At 43.5% G+C, this 21,320-nt stretch overlaps 1 protein-coding gene across 1 annotated transcript; it reads left to right on the forward strand.

Annotated features, from left to right (window-relative positions):
• Positions 1 to 3,751: 3,751 nt before the first annotated feature.
• Positions 3,752 to 13,691, forward strand: LOC100026833 (keratin, type II cuticular Hb3). Its single transcript, XM_001377283.4, has 9 exons — positions 3,752 to 4,175; positions 7,282 to 7,490; positions 7,994 to 8,054; positions 8,635 to 8,730; positions 9,736 to 9,900; positions 10,110 to 10,235; positions 11,097 to 11,317; positions 12,805 to 12,836; positions 13,207 to 13,691. Exons 1-9 carry the CDS (start codon positions 3,792 to 3,794, stop codon positions 13,371 to 13,373), a joined length of 1,461 nt encoding a protein of 486 aa, XP_001377320.2. The 5' UTR covers positions 3,752 to 3,791; the 3' UTR covers positions 13,374 to 13,691.
• Positions 13,692 to 21,320: the final 7,629 nt, after the last annotated feature.

The raw sequence follows: 21,320 nt of genomic DNA on the forward strand, positions 1-21,320 counted from the left end.
TGATAATCTAAAGCAGTGATGGTGAACCTTTTAGAGATGGAATGCCCAAATTGCAACCCTCCTGCCACATGTGAGTCACTCCCTTACCCCAGATAGGGGTGGGAGGAAGTGCTCCCATTGGGCTGCTGGACAGAGGTGATGAGAAAAATGTCCTCATAAAAGCATGAGGATGGGGAAGGGAACAGCCCCCTCAGCAGGCTCTGGCATTCATGCTATAGGTTTGCCAACACTGATCTAGGGGGATGTCTACTCCAAGCATGTGAAGTCTTCTCCTGGCCTATTTTTTTTCTCTTTGCATCTTTATTTTTTATAATAATAATTTATAATAATAGGAATTTCATTCCCAAGAGAGCTTCTCATTTCTCTTGGTCAGAGCTCTCCAGTAACTAGTGAATGAGACCAATTCCTTCCAATGACCACAAAGGAGGCTAAAGAAAGCATTGTGAAATGTTTAGAGATTAGTCAAATATCCAAGATGCCATGCTCATCCACTTCATCCCAGGCTATCACCAGTCTTCCTGCCTTTTATCTTGCCACTGGTCTTCAATGACTTGAAGACAGAGTGAAACTGATGAATTTGTGCAGCTCTTCCTTACTAAAATCCAGTTGACAGGCAAGTAAAGATATCATTTATCATGATGTCATTGGTTTTCTTAAAAAATGAAGGGCAAACACCAACACAATCCTACTATAATACTTAACTCCAAATTTTTTGAATACTTTGAATGATAAATTTCCTTATTTATCTTTCTTTATTACTTTTGACAATGTCCTAGTCTGAACATCATTAACATTTTTAATATCCTTTCCAAAGCCTAATGCATTTCTGAAACTAAATCAGGATTTCTAAACTTCCAGGTATATGACCAAGTACTCTTACTAAGTCTGGCACCAATAGAGTAAGCGCCTATTGGAGATTAGGGGTGAGTGAGGGTGGGAATGGTCTGCCTAAGAAGGAGTGAAATAGCTTGGGTTGGAAACTGAGCAGTACGAAGGGCCCATCTTCAGTGGGACTAGGCTAGTGAGTACTAGAGGCTGCATCTCCTGCCTGAGAAAGATAGGAAAACTCAGACTAAAAAATTTATTCAGGGAAGAGAACCTTCACTAGACTGCCAGAAAAAGGGTTAAAAATCCCTGTTCAAGGATGATTACAGAAAGAACTGGAAAGACCTTCATGAACTGATGCAAAATGAAATAAGCAGAACCAGATCGTTATACACAGTAACTAAAATATTGTGGAATGATCAAATGTAACAGACTTTGCTACTCTCAGCAATATAATGGTCTAAGTCAATTCTGAGGAACTTATGAAAAAGAATGCTCTCCACCTCCAGAGAATGAACTGTTGGGATAGGAATGCAGATGAAAACAGATGATTAATCACTTATTTATTTGAGTATGTGATTTGGGATTTGATTTTATAAGATTATTCACTTAGAAAAAGGAATAATATAGAAATGTGTTTTGTATAATGATACATGTATAACCCAGAAAAAAGTTAAAATTAAAAATTAAAAAGAACCCCTGTTCTTTTTTTAAGTCACAGAGACATTTTAAGTGGCTTTTGTTCTGTTTTATGAATGGATTAAGTCAACCTTTACCTAAACTCTGTGACTAGGTTATATATCTTATAGTGAAATTTTGTCTTTGTTTGGGAATGTTCCAAATTGCAACTCCAAGATGTTTGGCACCTGAGAGATTTTCAAAGACATGGGGAAACTGTGCCTTCTTGGACTTCTCAGTCTCTTTAAACAAAGATATTTAGAATAAGAATAATTGAATTAATGAAAATTGTCTCTGGCATGTTTGGGAACAAAAATCATAAGTTTCCCCCCTTTATCTTATATATAATGTTACTTTACCTCCACGCCAATCCATGTTATTCTTACTGTGCTTTTGAATAACATTCCAGGCCTGAATCTCATCTCACCAAATCTCAGTAATGACCGTGATATAAGAAATAGCATCCTGGACCCTATGCCCATTCTCCCACAGAATAATTCTTTAGCCATTCAGTAGGCATCACCATGAATCTACATCCCCACTTGATACATCCTTCGCTTGCTTCTTATTCCTTACCTATTTCCCCAAACTTCCACAGCTACAGAAGATGCCCTGGGTTGTCAAGGATCCTGATTCAATGCCCTTGGAAGAACAGCATGGAGAGACCAAAGGAGAGGGGCTGTGGAGACATCCATCCTTCTTAAGTTTGTTACCCAGTTTCTTTTAAAGTCATTGCCTGATGTCTACAAGTTTGTACCATGAAGTCTTTTTTTAAAGTTATTTATTTTTTTAAAACCCTTATCTTCTGTCTTAGAATCAATACTGTGTATTGGTTCTGAGTTGGAAGAGCTTTAAGGGCTGGGCAATGGGGGTTAAGTGACTTGCCCAGGGTCATACAGCTAGGAAGTGTCTGAGGTCACATTTGAATCCGTCTCAATTCATTGAGCCACCTAATTACCCTCTTGCCCCCTAACCTGAGGTCTTTCAGATTCCACCGACCATTGCAGAGGGCTTCTCTATCAAGGTCCCACACTTACTTCCCTATTTGACTGGAAACATTCTCATCATGAAAGGGAAATGAGAGTGCCAAAGCTCAAAGAACAGATCCAATGACGACCAGTGGCTAAACAGGATCCATAGAGGAGAGGTATTCTAATGCAAAGGACAACTGGAATGTGATGGTGACCAATCCAGGAAACCCAGCAATCAGCAGAGTCATCTCAGAATACACAAGAGGTCATGGAAACATAAGCCAAAGGAGGTTTGTGAGGAAGGAATTTATAGACTCAAACACTCAAGACAGAGAAGCTCTGATGACAAAAGAAAAACCCCAAGGCACGCTTCCATTGTCTTATATCAAAGCACACTCCTCCCCTGGGCCCATAAACATAATTGGATGCAAAGGACCAGCTGCCAGTCCAGGCAAAAGAAAAAGTCCTGGAAAATAATTCTGAGCATCTCGGCCTGTTTTTGAGTTAAAATCTGTTACTTAACTCCTTATGTGTCTCTAGTCAGATTACTTAAGTCTTCTGAGCTGCCATTTTGTCCCCTAAAAAATTGAGCAACTAGCCAAGTTCCCTTCTATCCTATCACTATATCCTATTAGTTATAATTTTCCTCAGTAAGGGGGGTGGGGAGTCATCAGTTCATAAGAACCCTGTGCCACCTTTCCACTCCACTGACATCTTTGAGAACCCAAGTTTTCCCTAATATTTTGTGAGCCGATGGAGCAAAAGAGAAAATTGTTTTTAGTGATGGCACCCAATCGAAGAAATCTAGACGGACGTGTTCCTAGGAAGTTGGGACACAGTTTACATTTTTTCCCACCCAAGGAAAGAGAAAAAAAATCAATCCCCCCCCCCATAGGTCTTATTTCTTGATGAAGTGGGTAAAGGAGAGAAAGAAGAAGGGGGTAGGATATGAGGGAGCAGAGTGGGACAACTGCTCACTATTGTGAAGCACTTTGCTTTTTTGCACTGGGTCGGGGTGGGGGAAAGTTTGATTAGAGGGGTGGGGGGGAAGCTTATAAAGGCTTTGAAGATGAAACGGGACCTGTGGGTCCAGGAGCAGTGATTGTTGACACAGCCATCCCAGAGAGGCAAGCTAAGTTGGTTCTTAAGAAGACAGGAGTGATGCCAAGCCAATAAAATGCACCTATCATCACCTTTTTGCTGCCCCCTTTAATGCAGCTCCCCCTGACAAATAAAAAGCCAGAGCCACTGCCCAGGGCACAGAAGCATTTGCAGGATTCTCATCCATCCATACCAGGACCTCCTGCCACCTTCACCATGACTTGTGGAATCAGCACAGTGGGCTGTGGAATTCGCCCCAGAAACTTTGGCTGTTTTTCAGCCTACGTGCCTAGGATGGGTGACCGCTGCTGCGTCAGCGCTGCTCCCTACAGAGGGGTGTCCTGCTACAGGGGACTGACCGGCTTTGGCAGCCGCAGCATCTGTGGGGGCTACAGGGCTGGCTCCTGCGGCCGCAGCTTTGGCTACCGCTCTGGGGGGGTGTGCGGGCCCAGCCCCCCCTGCATCACCACTGTGTCTATCAACGAGAGCCTCCTGACCCCCCTCAACCTGGAGATCGACCCCAATGCCCAGTGTGTGAAGCATGAGGAGAAGGAGCAGATCAAGTGCCTCAACAGCAAGTTTGCCGCCTTCATCGACAAGGTCAGTGGCATATTCCCTATGGGCTGGGCATTAAGGGCAGACTCAGATCAGGAAGGAAAAATGGTTGCTGTCCTTAGGAAACTCCTTGTCTGGCTGCAGAAGAGGCGGGAGTGAGAATAACTGAGTGGTCAGTGTGGCATAGTGGACAGGACCTTGGGTTGAAGGCAGGAAAACCTGAATTCAGCTCCTGCTCAGAAACTTGCTAGTTGGGTGATCCTGGAAAAGGTGCCCATTTCTTCATCTATCAAATGACTCCATTATCTCAGTGCCTTCTCATGTCCCTTCCAAGACTTAATTTGTGGTCCTTTAATACAAACGTAGATATAGGACACAATTAGGCACCTCTGGAAAGGGTTCTAGATCTCAGTGTCCCAGGTGGAGACAGAGAAAGAGCAGGGGGATGGAAGTGGAAAATCTTGTTCTATGAGTTTCAGTGAGGAATCAGAAATATTTAGTTTGAAGAAGAAAATAATGGATAGGGATGAGTTGGGATGATGTGTGGCTGTGGACAAGTCACTTCTGGGTCTCAGATTTCTGATCTATAAAAATTAGGAGGTTGAACAAGATGTCTTCTTCCAGATCTAAATCTCATGAACTTAGTCAAAGAATGACATGGGAAAGAGGGATTGAGTTTATTTTATTTGACCCCAGAAAGTAGAAATGGGGGTAAGGTGGAAGTCGATGGAGGGTCTAGTGCTACTTCGATAAACTTCCTAAAGCAAAATCTGTTTCAAAGTTGAATTATTGGCCTTTAGGAGGTAGCAGATTTCCCATTTGTGGAGCTCTTCACAGAGAGACTGAATGGCCACCTATAGGAGGAGGGTATTATAGAATGTACTCTTGACTAGGTTAAACCAGTTAAGATGATGCCCAAGGACTCTTCTACTTCTCTCTCTACACTTCTGACTTCCTGGTGGTGGACATTTTCATCTTGGGTTGTAACTTTGTGTGTTTAGCCTTCAATAAGTTGGGAGATGGCATTTAGGAGCCACCTAAGTGGCCCTAGCATGCCTGTGGAATAGAACTTTGGTTCATGATCTCAGGCTGATTCTCAAAGCTAAAACAGTGTGGGTCAAAAAAGTGTTGGTCCAGGTATCTTTAGTCCAATTAAAATGACTAAAAAATATAGAATATGCTAAGAAGCCTAGACGTTTGGAGTTGAAAGGAACCCTGGAGATCATTTAGTCCATGTCTTCATTTTACAGCTGAAGAAACTGAGGCCCAGAATAGCAGAATAGTAGCTAGCATTTATATGGGTCTTTAAGGTTTACAAAACTATACAAATATGATCTCATTTGATCCTCCGACAATCTGGAGAGAGGGTAGGTGCCAGTATTATCCCTATTTTAGAAATGAGGAAACAGAGATAGACAGAGATTGAGGGTCTTGCCCAAAGTCATACAGCTAGGAAGTGTCTACCGTCAGTTTGACTTGAGTTGTGGGTCCAGCACACTAATGACTATCTGGGAATGATTTACCCACTGGCACCCTCAGCTAATTAAATTTGATCGAGTAGAGGTTCAAACCCAGATCTCCACTAATACCCAGTCCAGTATTCTTTCTGCTACAGTGGAGTATTCTTTGTCCTAAACCTTAACTTCCTTGATTGTCTTCAGCCAGAACTAAACTGAGTTTCACTCTAGAAAGAATGGGACCGCCATCTTTTCTTTCCATTGAGTATAAAAGGAAATAACCTAAAACAGCAACATAAGGATTCTAGAACAGACGAAAAGAAAGACAAGTGCACCAAAAGGGAGAGTCATTGGACATGGGGTTAGGCTGGTGCAAGTTGCTATGAATCCTCTTCTCCGAGACACTCTAAAGCAAAAGAGATTTCTATGTAGTGAATGGATGGAATTGGATGGAATTCTGGCAGGAAGGGGAGGAGGCGGAGTGGGGAGCTCTGAAGTTTATGGTTATTAAACAGAGCGGACTGGGAGTCTGGAGAATTGGGTTGCAGTTCCTTTGCCACTGAGGTGCTGCATGACCTAAGGCATGTTGTGCAAGCTCTCTGAGCCTCCGTTTCCAGCTCCGTCAAAAGAAGGGCTGAGACTGATCATCTTTGATGTCTCTTTCATCTTGAACATTCAATAGCTGCCGATTCTAATTGCATCATTATGAAATAGCTCCGTGCTTTGTTCGTTATTCAGCCTTCCTATTCACCTTCTTTTTGGTGTGGGCATGGGAGGAAGTTTATTCTTTTGTTTAATTTTACAACATTCATGTGAGCATTGTGCTTCATGCTGGACACTCTGGAGGAAAAAAATCCAACAGAGTCTCTGCTTTGACTGGGGTCCAGGTCCTGTTGAGTCTGTCTTAATGATAAATCCCATTTAATAGAGCTTTGGGGTTGACAAAGGGTCTTCCTCACAGCCACACCAGTGAGGAAACCTGTTCAGCAAGCTCTGTTATGTTCATTTTACAGATAAGTAAACTAAGGCACAGGATCCGACATTTAGATTAAGATGGCACAGTAGATAAAGGACTGGACTTGGAGTCAGGAAGACCTCTCTAGGAATATTGGCTCAGATGCTTTCTAGCTGTACGACTCTGGGCAAGTGACCAGCGACCACTCCTTCCTGCTTCAGCATCCACATTTCTAAAATAGAGATGATAAGAACAACTATCCCATAGAGTTGGGTTTTTTAAAACCTCTTATCTTACATCTTAGAATTAATACTGTGCTTTGGTTCCAAGGCAGAAGAGTGGCAATAAGAGTTAAATGACTTGTCCAGGGTCACACAGTTAGGAAACGTATGAGGTAAAATTTGAATCCAGGATCCCAGACATAGCATTGTTTTGAGAATCAAATGAGGGAACATATATAAAGCATTTTTGCAAACCTTAAAATCCTATGAAAGAATAGCCTTTATTAAGCTCTCTGACCCCTGAGGATGGCTTGGAATCGTAGGCTTTAGCTACAGGAGGAACATGAAGCCAGCTTCCTCACTTCTCATCCGAGATACCTGATGCATTGAGGAGATAAGAGTTAGCCAAGTTCATTAAGGCTTCAAACCCAGGTCCTTCAGCACCAGATCCAATGCCCGTTTCCTTCTCCCTCCCACCCAGAGGCACACATTTAGACTTTTTGCCATTGACATCCCAGGTGCGGTTCCTGGAGCAGCAGAACAAGCTTCTGGAGACCAAGTGGCAGTTCTACCAGAACCGGAAATGCTGCGAGAGCAACCTGGAGCCCCTGTTCCAGGGCTACATTGAGACCCTGAAGCGGGAGCTGGAGTGTGTGGAGGCTGACAGTGGGCGCCTGTCCTCTGAGCTTAACCATGTGCAGGAGGTGCTGGAGGGCTACAAGAAGAAGTGAGTGTCTCGTTTTTGTAGATGTGTGTGTGTGGGGGGGTGGAGGGGGGTCCTGGTATCCTCTAGGGACGTTCCCCTACATCAGGCTTGTGAACTCTGCCCACATGCCCCTTCTAGGCTTGAATAGGGACTAGGGCAACTGGGCAGGAGGGATCCTAGACTTATCTTTGCTTACTGAGAAGAAACTCCCTGGTGAAGAAGAGTGAGGACATCCGGGGTGTCGACACTCTAAGGACTCTGGTCCCTCTGGGGGTATGATCTTGGCCTCCCGCTTCTTCTCTCCCTTCCAAACCACTCTCTTTCCTTGGCTTCCCCTTTTAAAGAAGAGCTGCCCTGGGGATGACTGGATTTGACTCCGCATCCAGGGCCAGTGGTTCCTTATGAGCCCCACTTCTGGGGATGGAGAGGAGTTTCCAGGGACATCGGAGGATGGGTCATGAACAGTCTAGATGATTGCATTCTGATAAGACCTCAGCCTCTTCTCTCTCTCTCTCTCTCCTCAGGTATGAGGAAGAAGTCACTCTTCGGGCCACAGCTGAGAACGAATTCGTGGTACTGAAGAAGGTGAGTGACTGAGGACCAGGGACTAGAACCTGATTCTACCTGCTCCCATCCTGTACCAACTTCTGGAGGCCATGAATCTGTATCCACTTCTAGAAAATAAGTGGAGGAGGTAGCTAGATGGCTTATTAGACTGAGAGTCACACCTAGAGACAGAAAGTCCTGGATTCAAACCTGCCCTCAGATACTTACTGGCTGAGTGACCCTGGGCAAGTCACTTAGCTCCCATTACCTAGTCCTTCCCACTCTTCTGCCTTGGAACCAATACATGGTATTGATTCTAAGATGGAAGGGAAAAGTTGGGTTTTTTTAATTGATTACTCCCCTTTCCAGTCCCTAACTAAGCTGAGACCTCAATAACTAGCAGCAATATGATATAATGAAAAGTTTTTATCTCAGATTCATGAGAATTGGTTTCCAGTCTTGGATCAAGCACTTCCTAGTTATGTGACCCTAGGCAAGTCACTTTACCCCCATTGCCTTGCCCTGACCGCTCTTCTGCCTTGGAACCAGTACAAGTATTGGTTCAAAAAGAAAAGTGAATGGATTTTGCTCAGTTGTTTCCCATCCACTCTCTCAACAGGAGGTGGATTGTGCCTATCTTCGGAAGTCAGACCTGGAAGCCAACGCAGAAGCATTGACAGAGGAGATTAACTTCTTGAGAGCTTTGTATGAGGAGGTGAGAGATGCCAAGCACTGAGGGTCCCAGGAGGCATGGCTACCCAAGAGAGGAATTTGCTGTTCTTGGGGACAGGCTTCCCACCACTCCCCACTGTGTTCCCCGCAGAGCTTCTGCTCAGCCCTATGCCCTCCCTCCATCTGTCCTCCTTCCCTCCATCCACTTTCTCTCTCCCCCTGCCTTCCTTTCTCTCATTCTCTGTCTATTTCTCCATGACCCTGTCACTCCCTTCTCTTTTCCTCCCTCTTTCCTCTCTGCTTCCACCTCAGTCCTTCCAACACCACCCAAGGCCACCACTGGGCAGGTAACTAGACTTGACTTTCCAGGGGATGGGGAAGGAATGGCCGGGTTTTCCTCCGTGGGTCTATTAACAAAGTGTCTAGGGACAACCAGACACTTCCCCCAACGTGCCAGAGGCTGACACTGGCGGAATATTCTCTGGGCTAGAGCTGACTCTCCTTTTCTGTGCTGGCAAATGGAAGCAACAGCTTGTCTCATCTCTCACTATGGGAATTCCCCGGAGCAATTCTATTGAGTTTAGGGAAGATGAACATGATTTCTCTGATAGTTGTTGTCCTTCCTAATTCTTTTAGAAGAAGAGAAGAGGAGTCCATGAATCCTGGGCTCAGTGGAATAAAGTGACCAAGTCTTAAAAAAGCCTTAGTGATAGAGTCCATCTAAAATCAAACAGAGCCAAGAAATCATGGGCATTGGGGCAGCTAAGTGGACTGCTTAGCTGGGTGGTCCTGGACAAGTCACTGAACTCCAATTGCCTGGACTTTACCACTCTTCTGTGTTGGAACTAATACTTGATAGCGATTCTAAAATGGAAGGTGAAGATTTAAAAAAAACAATTGGGATTAAACAAGGTCCACACTGTAGATATTCGCTAATGAATGTTATTTGGCCTGAAGAAGGTTACAGGAACAGGACCAGAGAGGTCTGGACCAGGAGCCTGGAGCCCAAATGAGTCGCTTGTCCTCTTCTCTCCCAATCCCTTTACAGGAGTTGCGGGTCCTCCAAACCCACATCTCAGACACCTCTGTCGTGGTGAAGATGGACAACAGCCGGGAGCTCAACATGGACTGCGTCATCGCCGAGATCAAGGCTCAGTACGACGACATCGCCAGCCGCAGCCGGGCTGAGGCCGAGTCCTGGTACCGCAGCAAGGTGAGTGGGTCTGGTCCCCTCGCCCTCGAGACCCTCCAGGAGCAGGAATCGGGTCCGAGAGGAGTAGACGTCAGGACGGGCTGCCCTCTGTTTGGAGACCCGTCTCCAGAACGGCTTGTAGTCTTCTCCCTGGGAGAGGCACCGATGACTTCTGAAGCTGGGATGCCCCAGGGGCGCCAAGTCACTCTTAGCCTCTCTGCCTCCCACAGTGTGAGGAGATGAAGGCCACCGTGATCCGCCATGGCGAGAGTCTACGCAGGACCAAGGAGGAGATCAACGAGCTGAACCGCATGATCCAGAGGCTGACCGCCGAGGTGGAGAACGCCAAGTGCCAGGTATGGACAGAGCATTCCCCTTCTGCCCCTCTCCTTCCCTCCCCTTACCAGAAAGGTGTAAAATGGAAGCCAGATGAATTCAGGTCGGGTACCATCAGGCTTCCTCCAAAAACAGAGGGAAATGATTTTTGTAACCAAGCAGGGAATAATGTCTGAAATTGACCCAATAAAATAGAAAAAAGGAATTAAAAATACAGAGGGAAATTATTTTTGCAACCAAGGAATAATGTTTGAAATTGACCAAATAAAACATTTTTAAAAAGGAATAAAAAAAAGAGGGAAATGATTTTTGTAACCAAGGAATAATATTTGAAATTGACCAAATAAAATAGAAAAAAGGAATTAAAAAAAAACAGAGGCAAATGATTTTAGTAACCAAGGAATAATGTTTGAAATTGACCCAATAAAATATAAAAAAGGAATTAAAAAAAAAAACAGAGGTAAATGATTTTAGTAACCAAGGAATAATGTTTGAAATTGACCAAATAAAATAGAAAAAAGGAATTAAAAAAAATAGAGGGAAATGATTTTTGTAACCAAGGAATAATGTTTGAAATTGACCAAATAAAATAGAAAAAAAGGAATTTAAAAAACAGAGGGAAATGATTTTTGTAATCAAAGAATAATGTTTGAAATTGACCAAATAAAATTTTAAACAAGGAATAAAAAAAAAAAACAGAGGGAAAGACTCGTTATGGACAAGCCAAGGCAGGTGAGACACCTCGAGCCAATCTGTAACCTTGTTTCTTAGAATAGTCCTATGTGGCTAGCCAAGGTGGGGAGAGGAACACTTGGGTCATCTCTGCTGGCATGGATAATTCTGTGTCTGTACCCTGCCCACCCTGTCTCTCCCCACCCCAGAACTGCAAGCTGGAGGCTGCTGTGACACAGTCTGAACAGCAGGGTGAGGCTGCCCTCAGTGATGCCCGCTGCAAGCTGGCAGGGCTGGAGGAGGCTCTGCAGAAGGCCAAGCAGGACATGGCTTGTCTGCTGAAGGAGTACCAGGAGGTCATGAACTCCAAGCTGGGGCTGGACATCGAGATCGCCACCTACAAGAGGCTGCTGGAGGGCGAGGAGTACAGGTAGGGATGCCTGGGCAGCTCCTGGTCTTTCAGATCACTCCGTTGGACAACTGGTGGCCTGAACTTGAACAGCAGGTCGGATGCTGGGTGCTGAGGGCACAAAGACAAATGGGAATCAGTGCCTGCCCTTAAGGACCTCAGTTCAGGCTGGGAGAGCCTAGGCTAAGGGCAGAAGGGTCCTGCAGAAGATGCCATTGGAGCAAGCTTAGAAAGCCAGGAGGGATTCCCCAAGACCCATCCAAGAAGAGGGAGAGCATTCCAGGCCCACAAAGAAGTGGGAGGAAGCCTGGTACATAATCAGCATTTAGTACATGCTTGCTGAATGGAAACAAAGCAAGATCAGTGTGTCTGGATTCTAGGATATGCACAAGGGAGTCATTTAGGTCAGAAAAGTGGGCGGGGGGGGGAACTGTAAAAGCTTTAAATGCCAGAGTTTGAATAGGATCCTAGAGATAATAGGAGCCCCTAAAGTTTGGGGGGGAGCTAGGAGGCACAGTAGAGAGAGCCCAGCCACTGGTGGTGTCTAGAGACAGGAAGATTCATCTTCTTGAATTCAGATCCTTTCTGAGATACTAGCTGTGTGATCCTGGGCAAGTCACTTAACCCCATTTCCCTCGGTTTTTCTCCTCTGTAAAAAGAGCTGGAGTAGGAAATGGAAAACTACTCTGATATCTTTGCCAGGATGGTAGCCCAGGCTCTGAATTCAAATCCTGTGTTCTGTCTACTATACCATACTGGCAATAAGGAATGACTTTTATGAGGTGCTTAGGGCAAAAGACTGTCCAGATTCTTGCTCTCTGAATGACAGGACCTGCATCAGAGTGGTCTTCAGGCCTGGGGACAGGGGACATTAAGAAGAGACAAACCACTGATTGGTGTCAGGTAGATTAGGGCAGGTCATTACGGCCACTTTGATTCAGAGAATGATATCTTCCTCCTCTCCCCCAATCCAAGAAGAGGACAAGGGATGCTGAGTCAGTGCTAGGATGAGGGAAAAGAGAAAACCCAACTTCCCAGAATACCTTAGTGAGGTCTTGGCTGTACACTGGCCCCTACCCCCCAGGAAACTCATCTGGAAGGTAATCAGAGAGGAGAGCAGGGTCTTAGACGTCCCAGACTTCAGCAGAGTCAATCACCCAATCGATAAGCATTTTCAACGTGTCTACGACGGGCCAAGCACTACCCTAAATGCTGGAAATACCAAACGAAGCCAAAGACAGCCCATGACTTCAAGGAGTGTGCAGTCTAATGAGGCTAGCTGATTTCTTTGCCAAAGTCCCACAAGTAGTTAAAAGCTGTATCAGGACTTTGAGCTCAAGCCCTCCGAGCCACGGGTGGAGGGCTCTTTCCATCCTGGGTCTCCAGCTGTCCTGCCCCCTAACCCCATCTCTCTACCTCCATCCACCCATTGCCCCATCCCTAGAAATGTAGTGTGCGTTGGGGTCTTATTCTGACTTCTCTTTTCTCCTTCGTTTTTCTCTTTTCAGGTTGTGTGAAGGTGTTGGTGCTGTGAATGTCTGTAAGTACTTTTGACTTGGAAAGGAGGGATTAAGATGAGGACTTCTTGCTTGGGAGGGTGGAGAAATCCTGCAAGAGGGGCTCCCACTAAAGCCAAAAAGAGGAGAAAGCACAGGAGACCAAGCATGGTCATAGGAGGGGCTGGGGATGGACTCAGTCCCAGACGTGAAGATGGGAGAACCCTAGAACAGGACAGCAAAGAAACTGCCAACACTTCCTCCCTGGGACGCCGGGACCAATTAGAGAGATCCTTCCCAGCATGGCTTGAGCTCAGAAAAGTGGCTGGCGTTGCCTGGAGTCAGGGGCTTGAAAGTGAGAAATCGGACCTTGTCCTGACCCCTCTCCCTTCGGCTACTCTCCTACTTCTTCAGGTGTGAGCAGTTCCCGAGGTGGTGTCACTTGTGGCGACCTGTGCCAGTCTGGCTCCCGACCGGTCACTGGCAGTGTTTGTAGTGCCCCTTGCAATGGGAACCTGGTGGTGAGCACTGGTTGTTGTGCGCCCTGCGGATCCCTCAGCACCAGCTGTGGAAGATGCTAGACGGAGCCAGAGAACCAGCGGCGCCCTTTCCATCATCTCCAGATGTGTCCTCTTCTCTCCTCCCCCTTCCGTAGATCTCAGCCTCCTAAAACAGCTGTTTTCCTACCTCATATTCTGAGAATACACCACACTTCCCATTCCCTCCCACTTTGGGTCTTCTGGAGACATAGCTCTGATGGTAGGGAAATAGGTCCACTGACAGCCCCTTTCTGGAACCTGGAATAAAGGGATTTGAATACAGGACATTGCTAATCTGCCTCCTCTCTCTCTCAATGCATACTGTCATATGTTTGTCCAATAAACTTGGGGAGCCATTTTGGTACTGACATGTGTGGCTTTCTTGGAGTGTCTCATCCAAGTGATGCCCGGGAGGAATATTGTTTGCATTCCTCCTGGAATAGTAAGTAAAAGCCCAAGACAAAGGAGAAGATGTCACTGATATGAGTACTTGAATGGATTTCAGGATTATAGATTCAGATAAGAGAAAACTTAGAAATGATCTGGACTGACTTACTAAAAGATACGGAAATTGAAGAACAGAACAATTAAGTGACTTGCCCAAGGTCACACATTCAATCTCTAACTCCAAATCCAGAGTCATTTCTGCTACACTCTTCCGTATTAACAGCAACCTACAATAAAGAGCTACATACCGAGGGGAGAGCTCAAGAATCGTGTCCCATCACACTCTCAGGAGCATAGACAGTCTCAGGAACAAAAGCTACTATACAAGACAGCTCCATTCTCCTCTTCAGTCCTACAGAGGAAAATGTTGGCTCTGCTAGGAAACTTCCTAATGAGACACTACTTGTTGGTGCCGACTAGCTTAGATTTGGTCAGGAAACCATGATCCTAGGACAGCTAGCACCAGAAGAGTTTGTATCTGATCCTCGAGGCAACAGATAACCATTAGTTTACTGATGAGGGGAGTGGCATGATAAGACATAGGGCAGGTAGGTGGCATAAAGTGTCATGCCTGAAGCCAGGAAGACTTACCTTTCAGAGTTCAAATCTGGCTTCAGACATTTACTAACTGTGTGACCTTAAGCAAGTCATTTCATCCAGTTTGCCTCCATTTTCCCATCTGTAAAATGAACTGAAGAAGGAAATGACAAATCATAAAGTATCTTTGCCAAGAAAACCCCAAATGGTGTTGTGAAGTGTCAGATACAACTAGAAGAACTGAACAGCAAACTGTGGTCCTGGGAAATGTTGTTGGGGGACCAGGGAGTGTGGGGTGGTCTCAGAGCGACAGAGAGCTATTGAATGGCAATTCAGCTCTTTTCAAAGTCTTTTCATTTATGCAACGAAATTCGACAACAATGCTGGGTGCTGGGGAAAATATAACCATTTTTGTAAATGCAGCACCTGATCCCAGAGATCAAGAGGATACAGTTCATGATAACATACAATACCTTGGACCCTAATCCCTATAACAATCAAGTGGGAAAGGGAGCTTTCTCACTTTTTGAAGGAAAAAAACTATTTCAGCCTACGTGGTAAGGACCTCCATACATTTGTGCTCCTTTTACATCCCACCCCTTGGTGGAAGGGTCTTAATGTTCTTCTAAAGGATTTTCCACCATTTAAGTGGCTTTAGGATCCTTACTGATCAGCTCTGACTTTAGGGGTTTAAGAAGTCTGACTTAGGTAGCACTGAAGGAAGAACTCATCAACAACAACAACAAAAACCATAATGTAACTGAGGATTGAAAGGAGCATTATATGGTGCCCTTTTTTTAATTCTACTTCATGACTTGGCACTAAAGGAACCTTTAGTAATCTTTTCATTGGTTACTGAGAAGGAAGAAGTGATGACTCCATTGTTGGTGATGCACAATCATTTTTACTTGTGACCCTATTTAGGGTTTTCTTGGCAAAGGTACTGGAGTGATTTGTCATTTCCTTCTCTAACTCATTTTATAGATGAAGAGTTGAGGCAAACAGGATTAAGTGACTTATCCAGGGTCACACAGCTAGTAAGTTTCTGAAGCTACATTTGAACTCAAGAAGATGAGTCTTCCTGACTCCAAGCCTGGCATTCTATCCACTGCACCACCTAGCTGATGATTCAGTAGTCCTTTAAAAAGGACTATACTTTACAGACTTTACTTCTGGCTCTCTCTTCCCTCCCCAGCTCTGGAGCTATTTTTAGGCAACTTGTTGTATCCCTAACACCAGTCATCATGAGGTTGTAGGCAAATGTAAAGGGAAGGAAGGAAAGGGAAGGAAAGGAACTATTCATCCATCCATCCATCCATCCATCCATCCATCCATCCATCCATCCATCCATCCATCTCTCTTTCTCTCTCTTCTCTCTCTCTCTCTCTCTCTCTCTCTCTCTCTCTCTCTCTCTCTCTCTCTCTCTCTCTCTCTCTCTCTCTCTCTCTCTCTCTCTCTATCTCTCTTTCTGTCTTTCTTCATCAGAGTAGACCTGAATATTGCATTCAAGCCTCTGAAGCATGAGTTAAGAGTCAGCTTCTTGTTTCTGAGCCCTATCTCTAGGTCCAGCCATACAAATGTGTTTCTCCAGACTCTGGTGGCAATTCATGATAGTCATTTTGTTCCTCACAGGTGAATCATTCAGGTGAGCTGTACAGATAAGTGATGACTTAAGGAACAAAAGTAAGTCATTGGGCTCCTATAAAATTCCAGAGGACCTGTTTTCTGGCCTCCATCATCAGGGCACACCATGCAATATCAACTCTTAGCCATTCCAGTAACTCCTGAAATACAACCTCACCCTCCTTCTTTCCTCCAAGAAATCATTACAGATTTATTAAAAGAATGCTGACTCAGGCTGTCCCTTGCCTAACCTATGATGGTAGAACTCTCCTCTCTTTCAGTGATGCCTTGTCCCCTGAATTTTCCATGATTAGCGTTCTCTTGTCTTTTCTAATATTTACAGTTTCTAGTCTGTCTGGAAGTTACGCATATGTAGTCTTCAGAAATTAAGTCTTAGTAGAAAAGGTATCAATGAATCATTGGGAAAAAGGGGGAAAAAGCACAGAAGGAAGTTCAGAAGGGTACAGGCAAGCAGGATAGGGTTGGAACTACCATGCTAAATTTATATAATGCAAAAAAATCCTTAAACTATACTTAATGGGGAAAAAACACACAAAACAATTCCATTTCAGTCCCCTTTTTGTTAATCTTTGTCGTGTTTCTGTTTGTTGATATTTATTAAGGTCATAAGAAAGAATATAAAAGACTAATACTGGAAATAAGAAGCCATGGGGGACATGGGGGAACCCAATGGAATAGGATTGAAATTTGCCTCATAAAGCAAACTAAGAAGTATAGACAGAAGATACAGAGAGCCAGTCTTGAGGTGTGGAAGCAAACAACTAGACATGACCCAAAGATGTATGGATTGCCTAGAAGGACAGTGGGTCCCCACAAATTGGAGGTCTACAAGTAGAGATATTGAAGATAACTCAGGGTGGGGGATGGATTAGTGATTGATGAATTAGGTTGATCTAGATGATTTTTAAGATCTCTCCCGACTCTGAGATTCTGTGAACCACTGCCCTTTCTCATTTAATCACAACTATTTGTCAGTTTCTCACTTAGAATGGGAATTCCTGAAGGAAAATGTCCCTGGATATACAAGTTGGGCCAGCCATGAGTGACATTTTAAAAAATATTTAATTTTCTCAATTTCAAGTAACAAAAGATTTCAAGCTCCAAATGGTGTCCCTTCCTGCCTTCCCTGACCTCTTCTCAGAGATGGTAAGCAATTTGATCTGGGTCGTACATTTATGATCATGCAAAACATACTTCCATACTGGTTGATGTTGTGAAAGAATACTCACATAAAACCAAAACCCCAAAATAAAACATAAATAAATGTGAAAATAGTCCACTTTGACCTGCATTCTGACTCCAACAGGTCTTTATCTGAAGGTGGACAGCATTCTTTGTCAAAAGTTCCTCAGAATTGTCCCAGATCATTGTATTGTATTGCTGAGAATAATGAAATCTTGCCCAGTTGATCATCATACACCTTTGCTGTTACTATGTTCTTGAGAAACACTATTTTTTTTTAAACCCTTATCTCCCATCTTGGAGTCAATACTGTGTATTGGCTCCAAGGCAGAAGAGTGGTAAGGGCTAGGCAATGGGGGTTAAGTGACTTGCCCAGGGTCACACAGCTGGGAAGTGTCTGAGGCCAGATTTGAACCTAGGACCTCCCATCTCTAGGGCTAGCTTTGAGAAACACTTTAAAACAGGCAAAGGTTATTACCATTGCCATCAACCACCATCTTACCAAAATGAATCTTAATCCATGAAGATGCCCCTTCCAAGAGTAGAAATCACAATCTACATCATTTTATCCCTTTTCTGTTGGGAGGGAAGGCAGGGATGGGCGATATGTAAATCCTCCACAAGGGATCCACTCCATTATGAAGGATGGGGTATCTTCTTTTGATATTGCCCAGATATCAATGAAGCCCATGAGCCATCCACCACTTATACTCTCCTCTCTACATAATCAGCCTACCTCATTTTCCAATCTTACGTCTGCCTGATGGCATTCTTTATATTACTTTTATGGCAAAAATCTTCTTTGGTTACATGTTGGAACCGACTCACTTCAACTACATATCTCCCCATTTGGGTAACTTTAATTCCTCTGAGATTGGCATATGACTCATAGCCATATAGCATCACTGGAAAAATATTTGTGTTAAGAGAGGATGCCCTTTGTTTCAGAGAGAAGCTTGAGATCATTAAAACATTGTGTAATTTCCCAAATAAAATCTACCTTGATTTCCTCCTCTAATTCAACTCTTAAGCAGCTCTATACAGGCATATCTCAGAGATATGGGTACAGTTCCAGATGATAAATTTTGGTTTCCCAGTGCATATAAAAATTATGTTTATGAAGTACTGGAATGTGGTAAGTAGCTAATAGCATTATGTCTAAGAAAACAATGTACATACCTTAATTTAAAATACTTTATTGCTAAAAAATGGTAACCATCATCTGGGCACTCAGCGAGTGGAGGGTCTTGCCTCAGTGTTGATGGCCACTTTCTGATCAGGGTGGTGGCTGCTGTAGGATGGAGTAGCTGTGGCAATTTCTTAAAATAAGACAACAAAGAAGTTTGCCGAATTGATTAACTCTTCCCTTCCCTTGAAGAAGCCATCATAGGATTATTGATAAGTCTAATTGCAATATTATTGTATCTCAGGGAATAGAGAAATTAGTAAAGAGGGAGAGAAACAGGGAAAAAGCTGGTTGGTGGAACAGTCAGAACACACACACACACCATTTATTAAGTTCATTGTTTTAGATGAGTGTAGTTTGTGGTAGCCCAATAGTAACCTTAAAGATCACACAGATCACCTTAACAGATATAATAACAACAAAAAAGTTTTAAATATGGAAATCACCACAATGTGACCCAGAGACAATGTGGGAAAATGGAGCCAATAGACTCGATTGACACATTCCCAAACAGGAGCTGAAAAAGTCACTCTCTATCAAGAATCCCTTTGTCATATAATTATGTCCCCATAATCTATGCCCTTGAGATCCTCCCTGACAGTAGCTTACATGTTTGGCAAGTGCTTGGTGCTTTACTTGAAATCTCTCCATCCTCTAGAAGATCCCTTCAGCCCTAGAATTCATGTCTTGTCAGTGCTGATCCCAGACCTCCGATTGGATGGATCCTCCCAGAATTTCCACTTAAGGAAGACCAATGTCCTCTTCATTTCTCACCAGGCTGCACGCTGGACTTCTCCATCATACTCTTGCACAGGGCTCCTTGTTCCCTCCCCTTTCAGCTTTCAGGGCTGCTCATCCCCCTTTCATGACCATCCCTCATCCAACTCTCACCTATGACTCCAAGATGCTGTAGCATCCACAGTGGCCACATCCTGATAAAACCATCTTAGTAGATGGGCTAAATCAAATTGGGGGGAACCGGTCTCAAATCAGTCAGTAAGTTGGGGTGGGGGAGTTGTCTACCATAAGAAAGCGACCTCCCTTTAATTCAATTCATATGGGGCAGCAAAGTGGTTCAGAAGATACAGGGTTTAGGCGTGAAGACAGGAGACCTGGGTTCAAATGTGACCTCAGACACTTCCTAGCTGAGTGACCCTGGGCAAGTCACTTAACCTCATTTACCTAGCCTTTGCCTTTTTGTTTTAGAAACAAAAAAATACATTTAAAAAAAATTCAATTCACAAGCAAGTCAAGAGATGTCGCTGGTCCTATTTGAAAGGAAAAATGAGCAATACTGTATTGTCTGCACGCATTGGAACATAAGCTGCTTGAGGGCTGGGAATGTCTTCTTGTTTGTATTTCTAATCCCAATACTTAGTATAGTGTCTGGCATATAATAAATGTTTCGTAAGTGTTTGATGACTGATTTATAAGATAGGCATGAGACAAAGATCTATGTTGCTATATCTTTCAATGAATCTTGTATAATTTTGACATAAGCAAGGGAAGCACCTTACTATAGGACAGCTTTTAAAGTGGCTGCTTAATTAATTAATTAACTGATTGATTAATTAGTAATTAGATGTGGGTTATTTTTCTTTAAGTTGATAAATCCTAATCACAGTAGATTCTTTTTTTTAAATCCTTACCTTCGATCTCAGAATTAATTGTGTGTATTAGTTCCAAAGCAGAAGAGCGGGAAGGGCTAGCTAGGTAAGTGGGGTTGAAGTGACTGGGAAGTGTCTAAGGCTAGATTCAAACCCAGGATCTCTCATCTCTCAATCCCCTGAACTACCTGGCTGCCCCTTCTTGTATTCACTATACTTATCAGTAAAGTGTGTGACAATGTGATCTGCTATAAAACATCCTTTATGATACCTGTCTCTTTCCTTCTCGTGCCTTCATAAATCATGCCCTTTGTGTATGCAGAATGTTTTCAACACCATAAAGAAGTTTTCTGTGTCATATTTTTTAGTAGTAATGAGGTCCCCAATTTTTAACTCTGGTATTCTTCCCCTCTCAAATATTTAAGAATTAATAGCTTCCTCTGTGACTCTGGGCAATCCCTTAGCCTGCATTGCCTAGAAGCAATACCTACTATTGATTCTTCGATGGAAGGTAAGGAATTTTTAAAAAATAAAAGAATCAATACCTTGCTTCCAGCATGGAACTTTGCTATGTACACTTTGTTGAGTATAGTTGCTTTCCCCATGTTTATTTTACTTAATGCGATGTCTAGTTCCTCATATCACTGTTCATTAAATCAGGATCAACATATGGTGATCTGCCGAAATTGATGGAGAAAAGAACTTATAACAATCTGAGCAGATCTTTTCCATATTTTTAATTTCTTCCAGTTTCCTTGGCTTTGTTTTTAATGCCTTATTGACGTTTTTGTGTCACTGTCACTTCTCTCCTTCTTGTAACTAAGAAGTATAGTCAACACATTGGCTGCAGCTGACAAAATAAAGCTCATTCCTCATTTTTAGCCCATATCCTCCCCGTCAAGAGCAAGGAAGTCACCATTAGTCCTCTGAAGTCATAATGAGTCATGGAATTGATCGAAGTTTTGATGTCTTGCAAAATTGTTTTCCATTATGGTTTTATGGTAATTGTATAAATTGCTCTCTTGGTTCAGTTTACTTCCCTTTGCACGAACTCATAAAAATGTCCCCAAGCATCTCTGAATTCCTCATATTTGTCATTTCTTAAGGCACTGAAATATTCTATTACATTAGTAGACTGCAATTTCTAGAGACCTTCCACTATCATTGAGAACCCACTCTGTTTCCAGGCTTGGTTTTGTTTTGTTTTGACCACTGTACCATGATAAAGTTGCTATGGGAGGGGAAGGGAGTTGTTGTACTTTTCCTTTTAACTTTAACCTCCTTAGAGTAGCTGCCCATTAGAGGCATCACTGGGACAAAGGAAATGCGGAGTTCAGTGACTTTTTTAGTATAATTCCAAATTGTTTTTACCAAGGGTTGGATCAT

This window comes from Monodelphis domestica, chromosome 5 (assembly GCF_027887165.1).
Source record: "Monodelphis domestica isolate mMonDom1 chromosome 5, mMonDom1.pri, whole genome shotgun sequence".
In the NCBI taxonomy this organism is placed as follows: domain Eukaryota; kingdom Metazoa; phylum Chordata; class Mammalia; order Didelphimorphia; family Didelphidae; genus Monodelphis; species Monodelphis domestica.

Excerpts from the sequence above, each read along its gene's own strand:
- LOC100026833 (XM_001377283.4), top strand. The coding sequence starts at position 3,792 with ATGACTTGTGGAATCAGCACAGTGGGCTGTGGAATTCGCCCCAGAAAC. Across the intron at positions 7,491-7,993 it reads CTGGAGGGCTACAAGAAGAA|GTATGAGGAAGAAGTCACTC; the intron begins GTGAGTGTCTCG and ends CTCTCTCCTCAG. Across the intron at positions 11,318-12,804 it reads CTGGAGGGCGAGGAGTACAG|GTTGTGTGAAGGTGTTGGTG; the intron begins GTAGGGATGCCT and ends TTCTCTTTTCAG.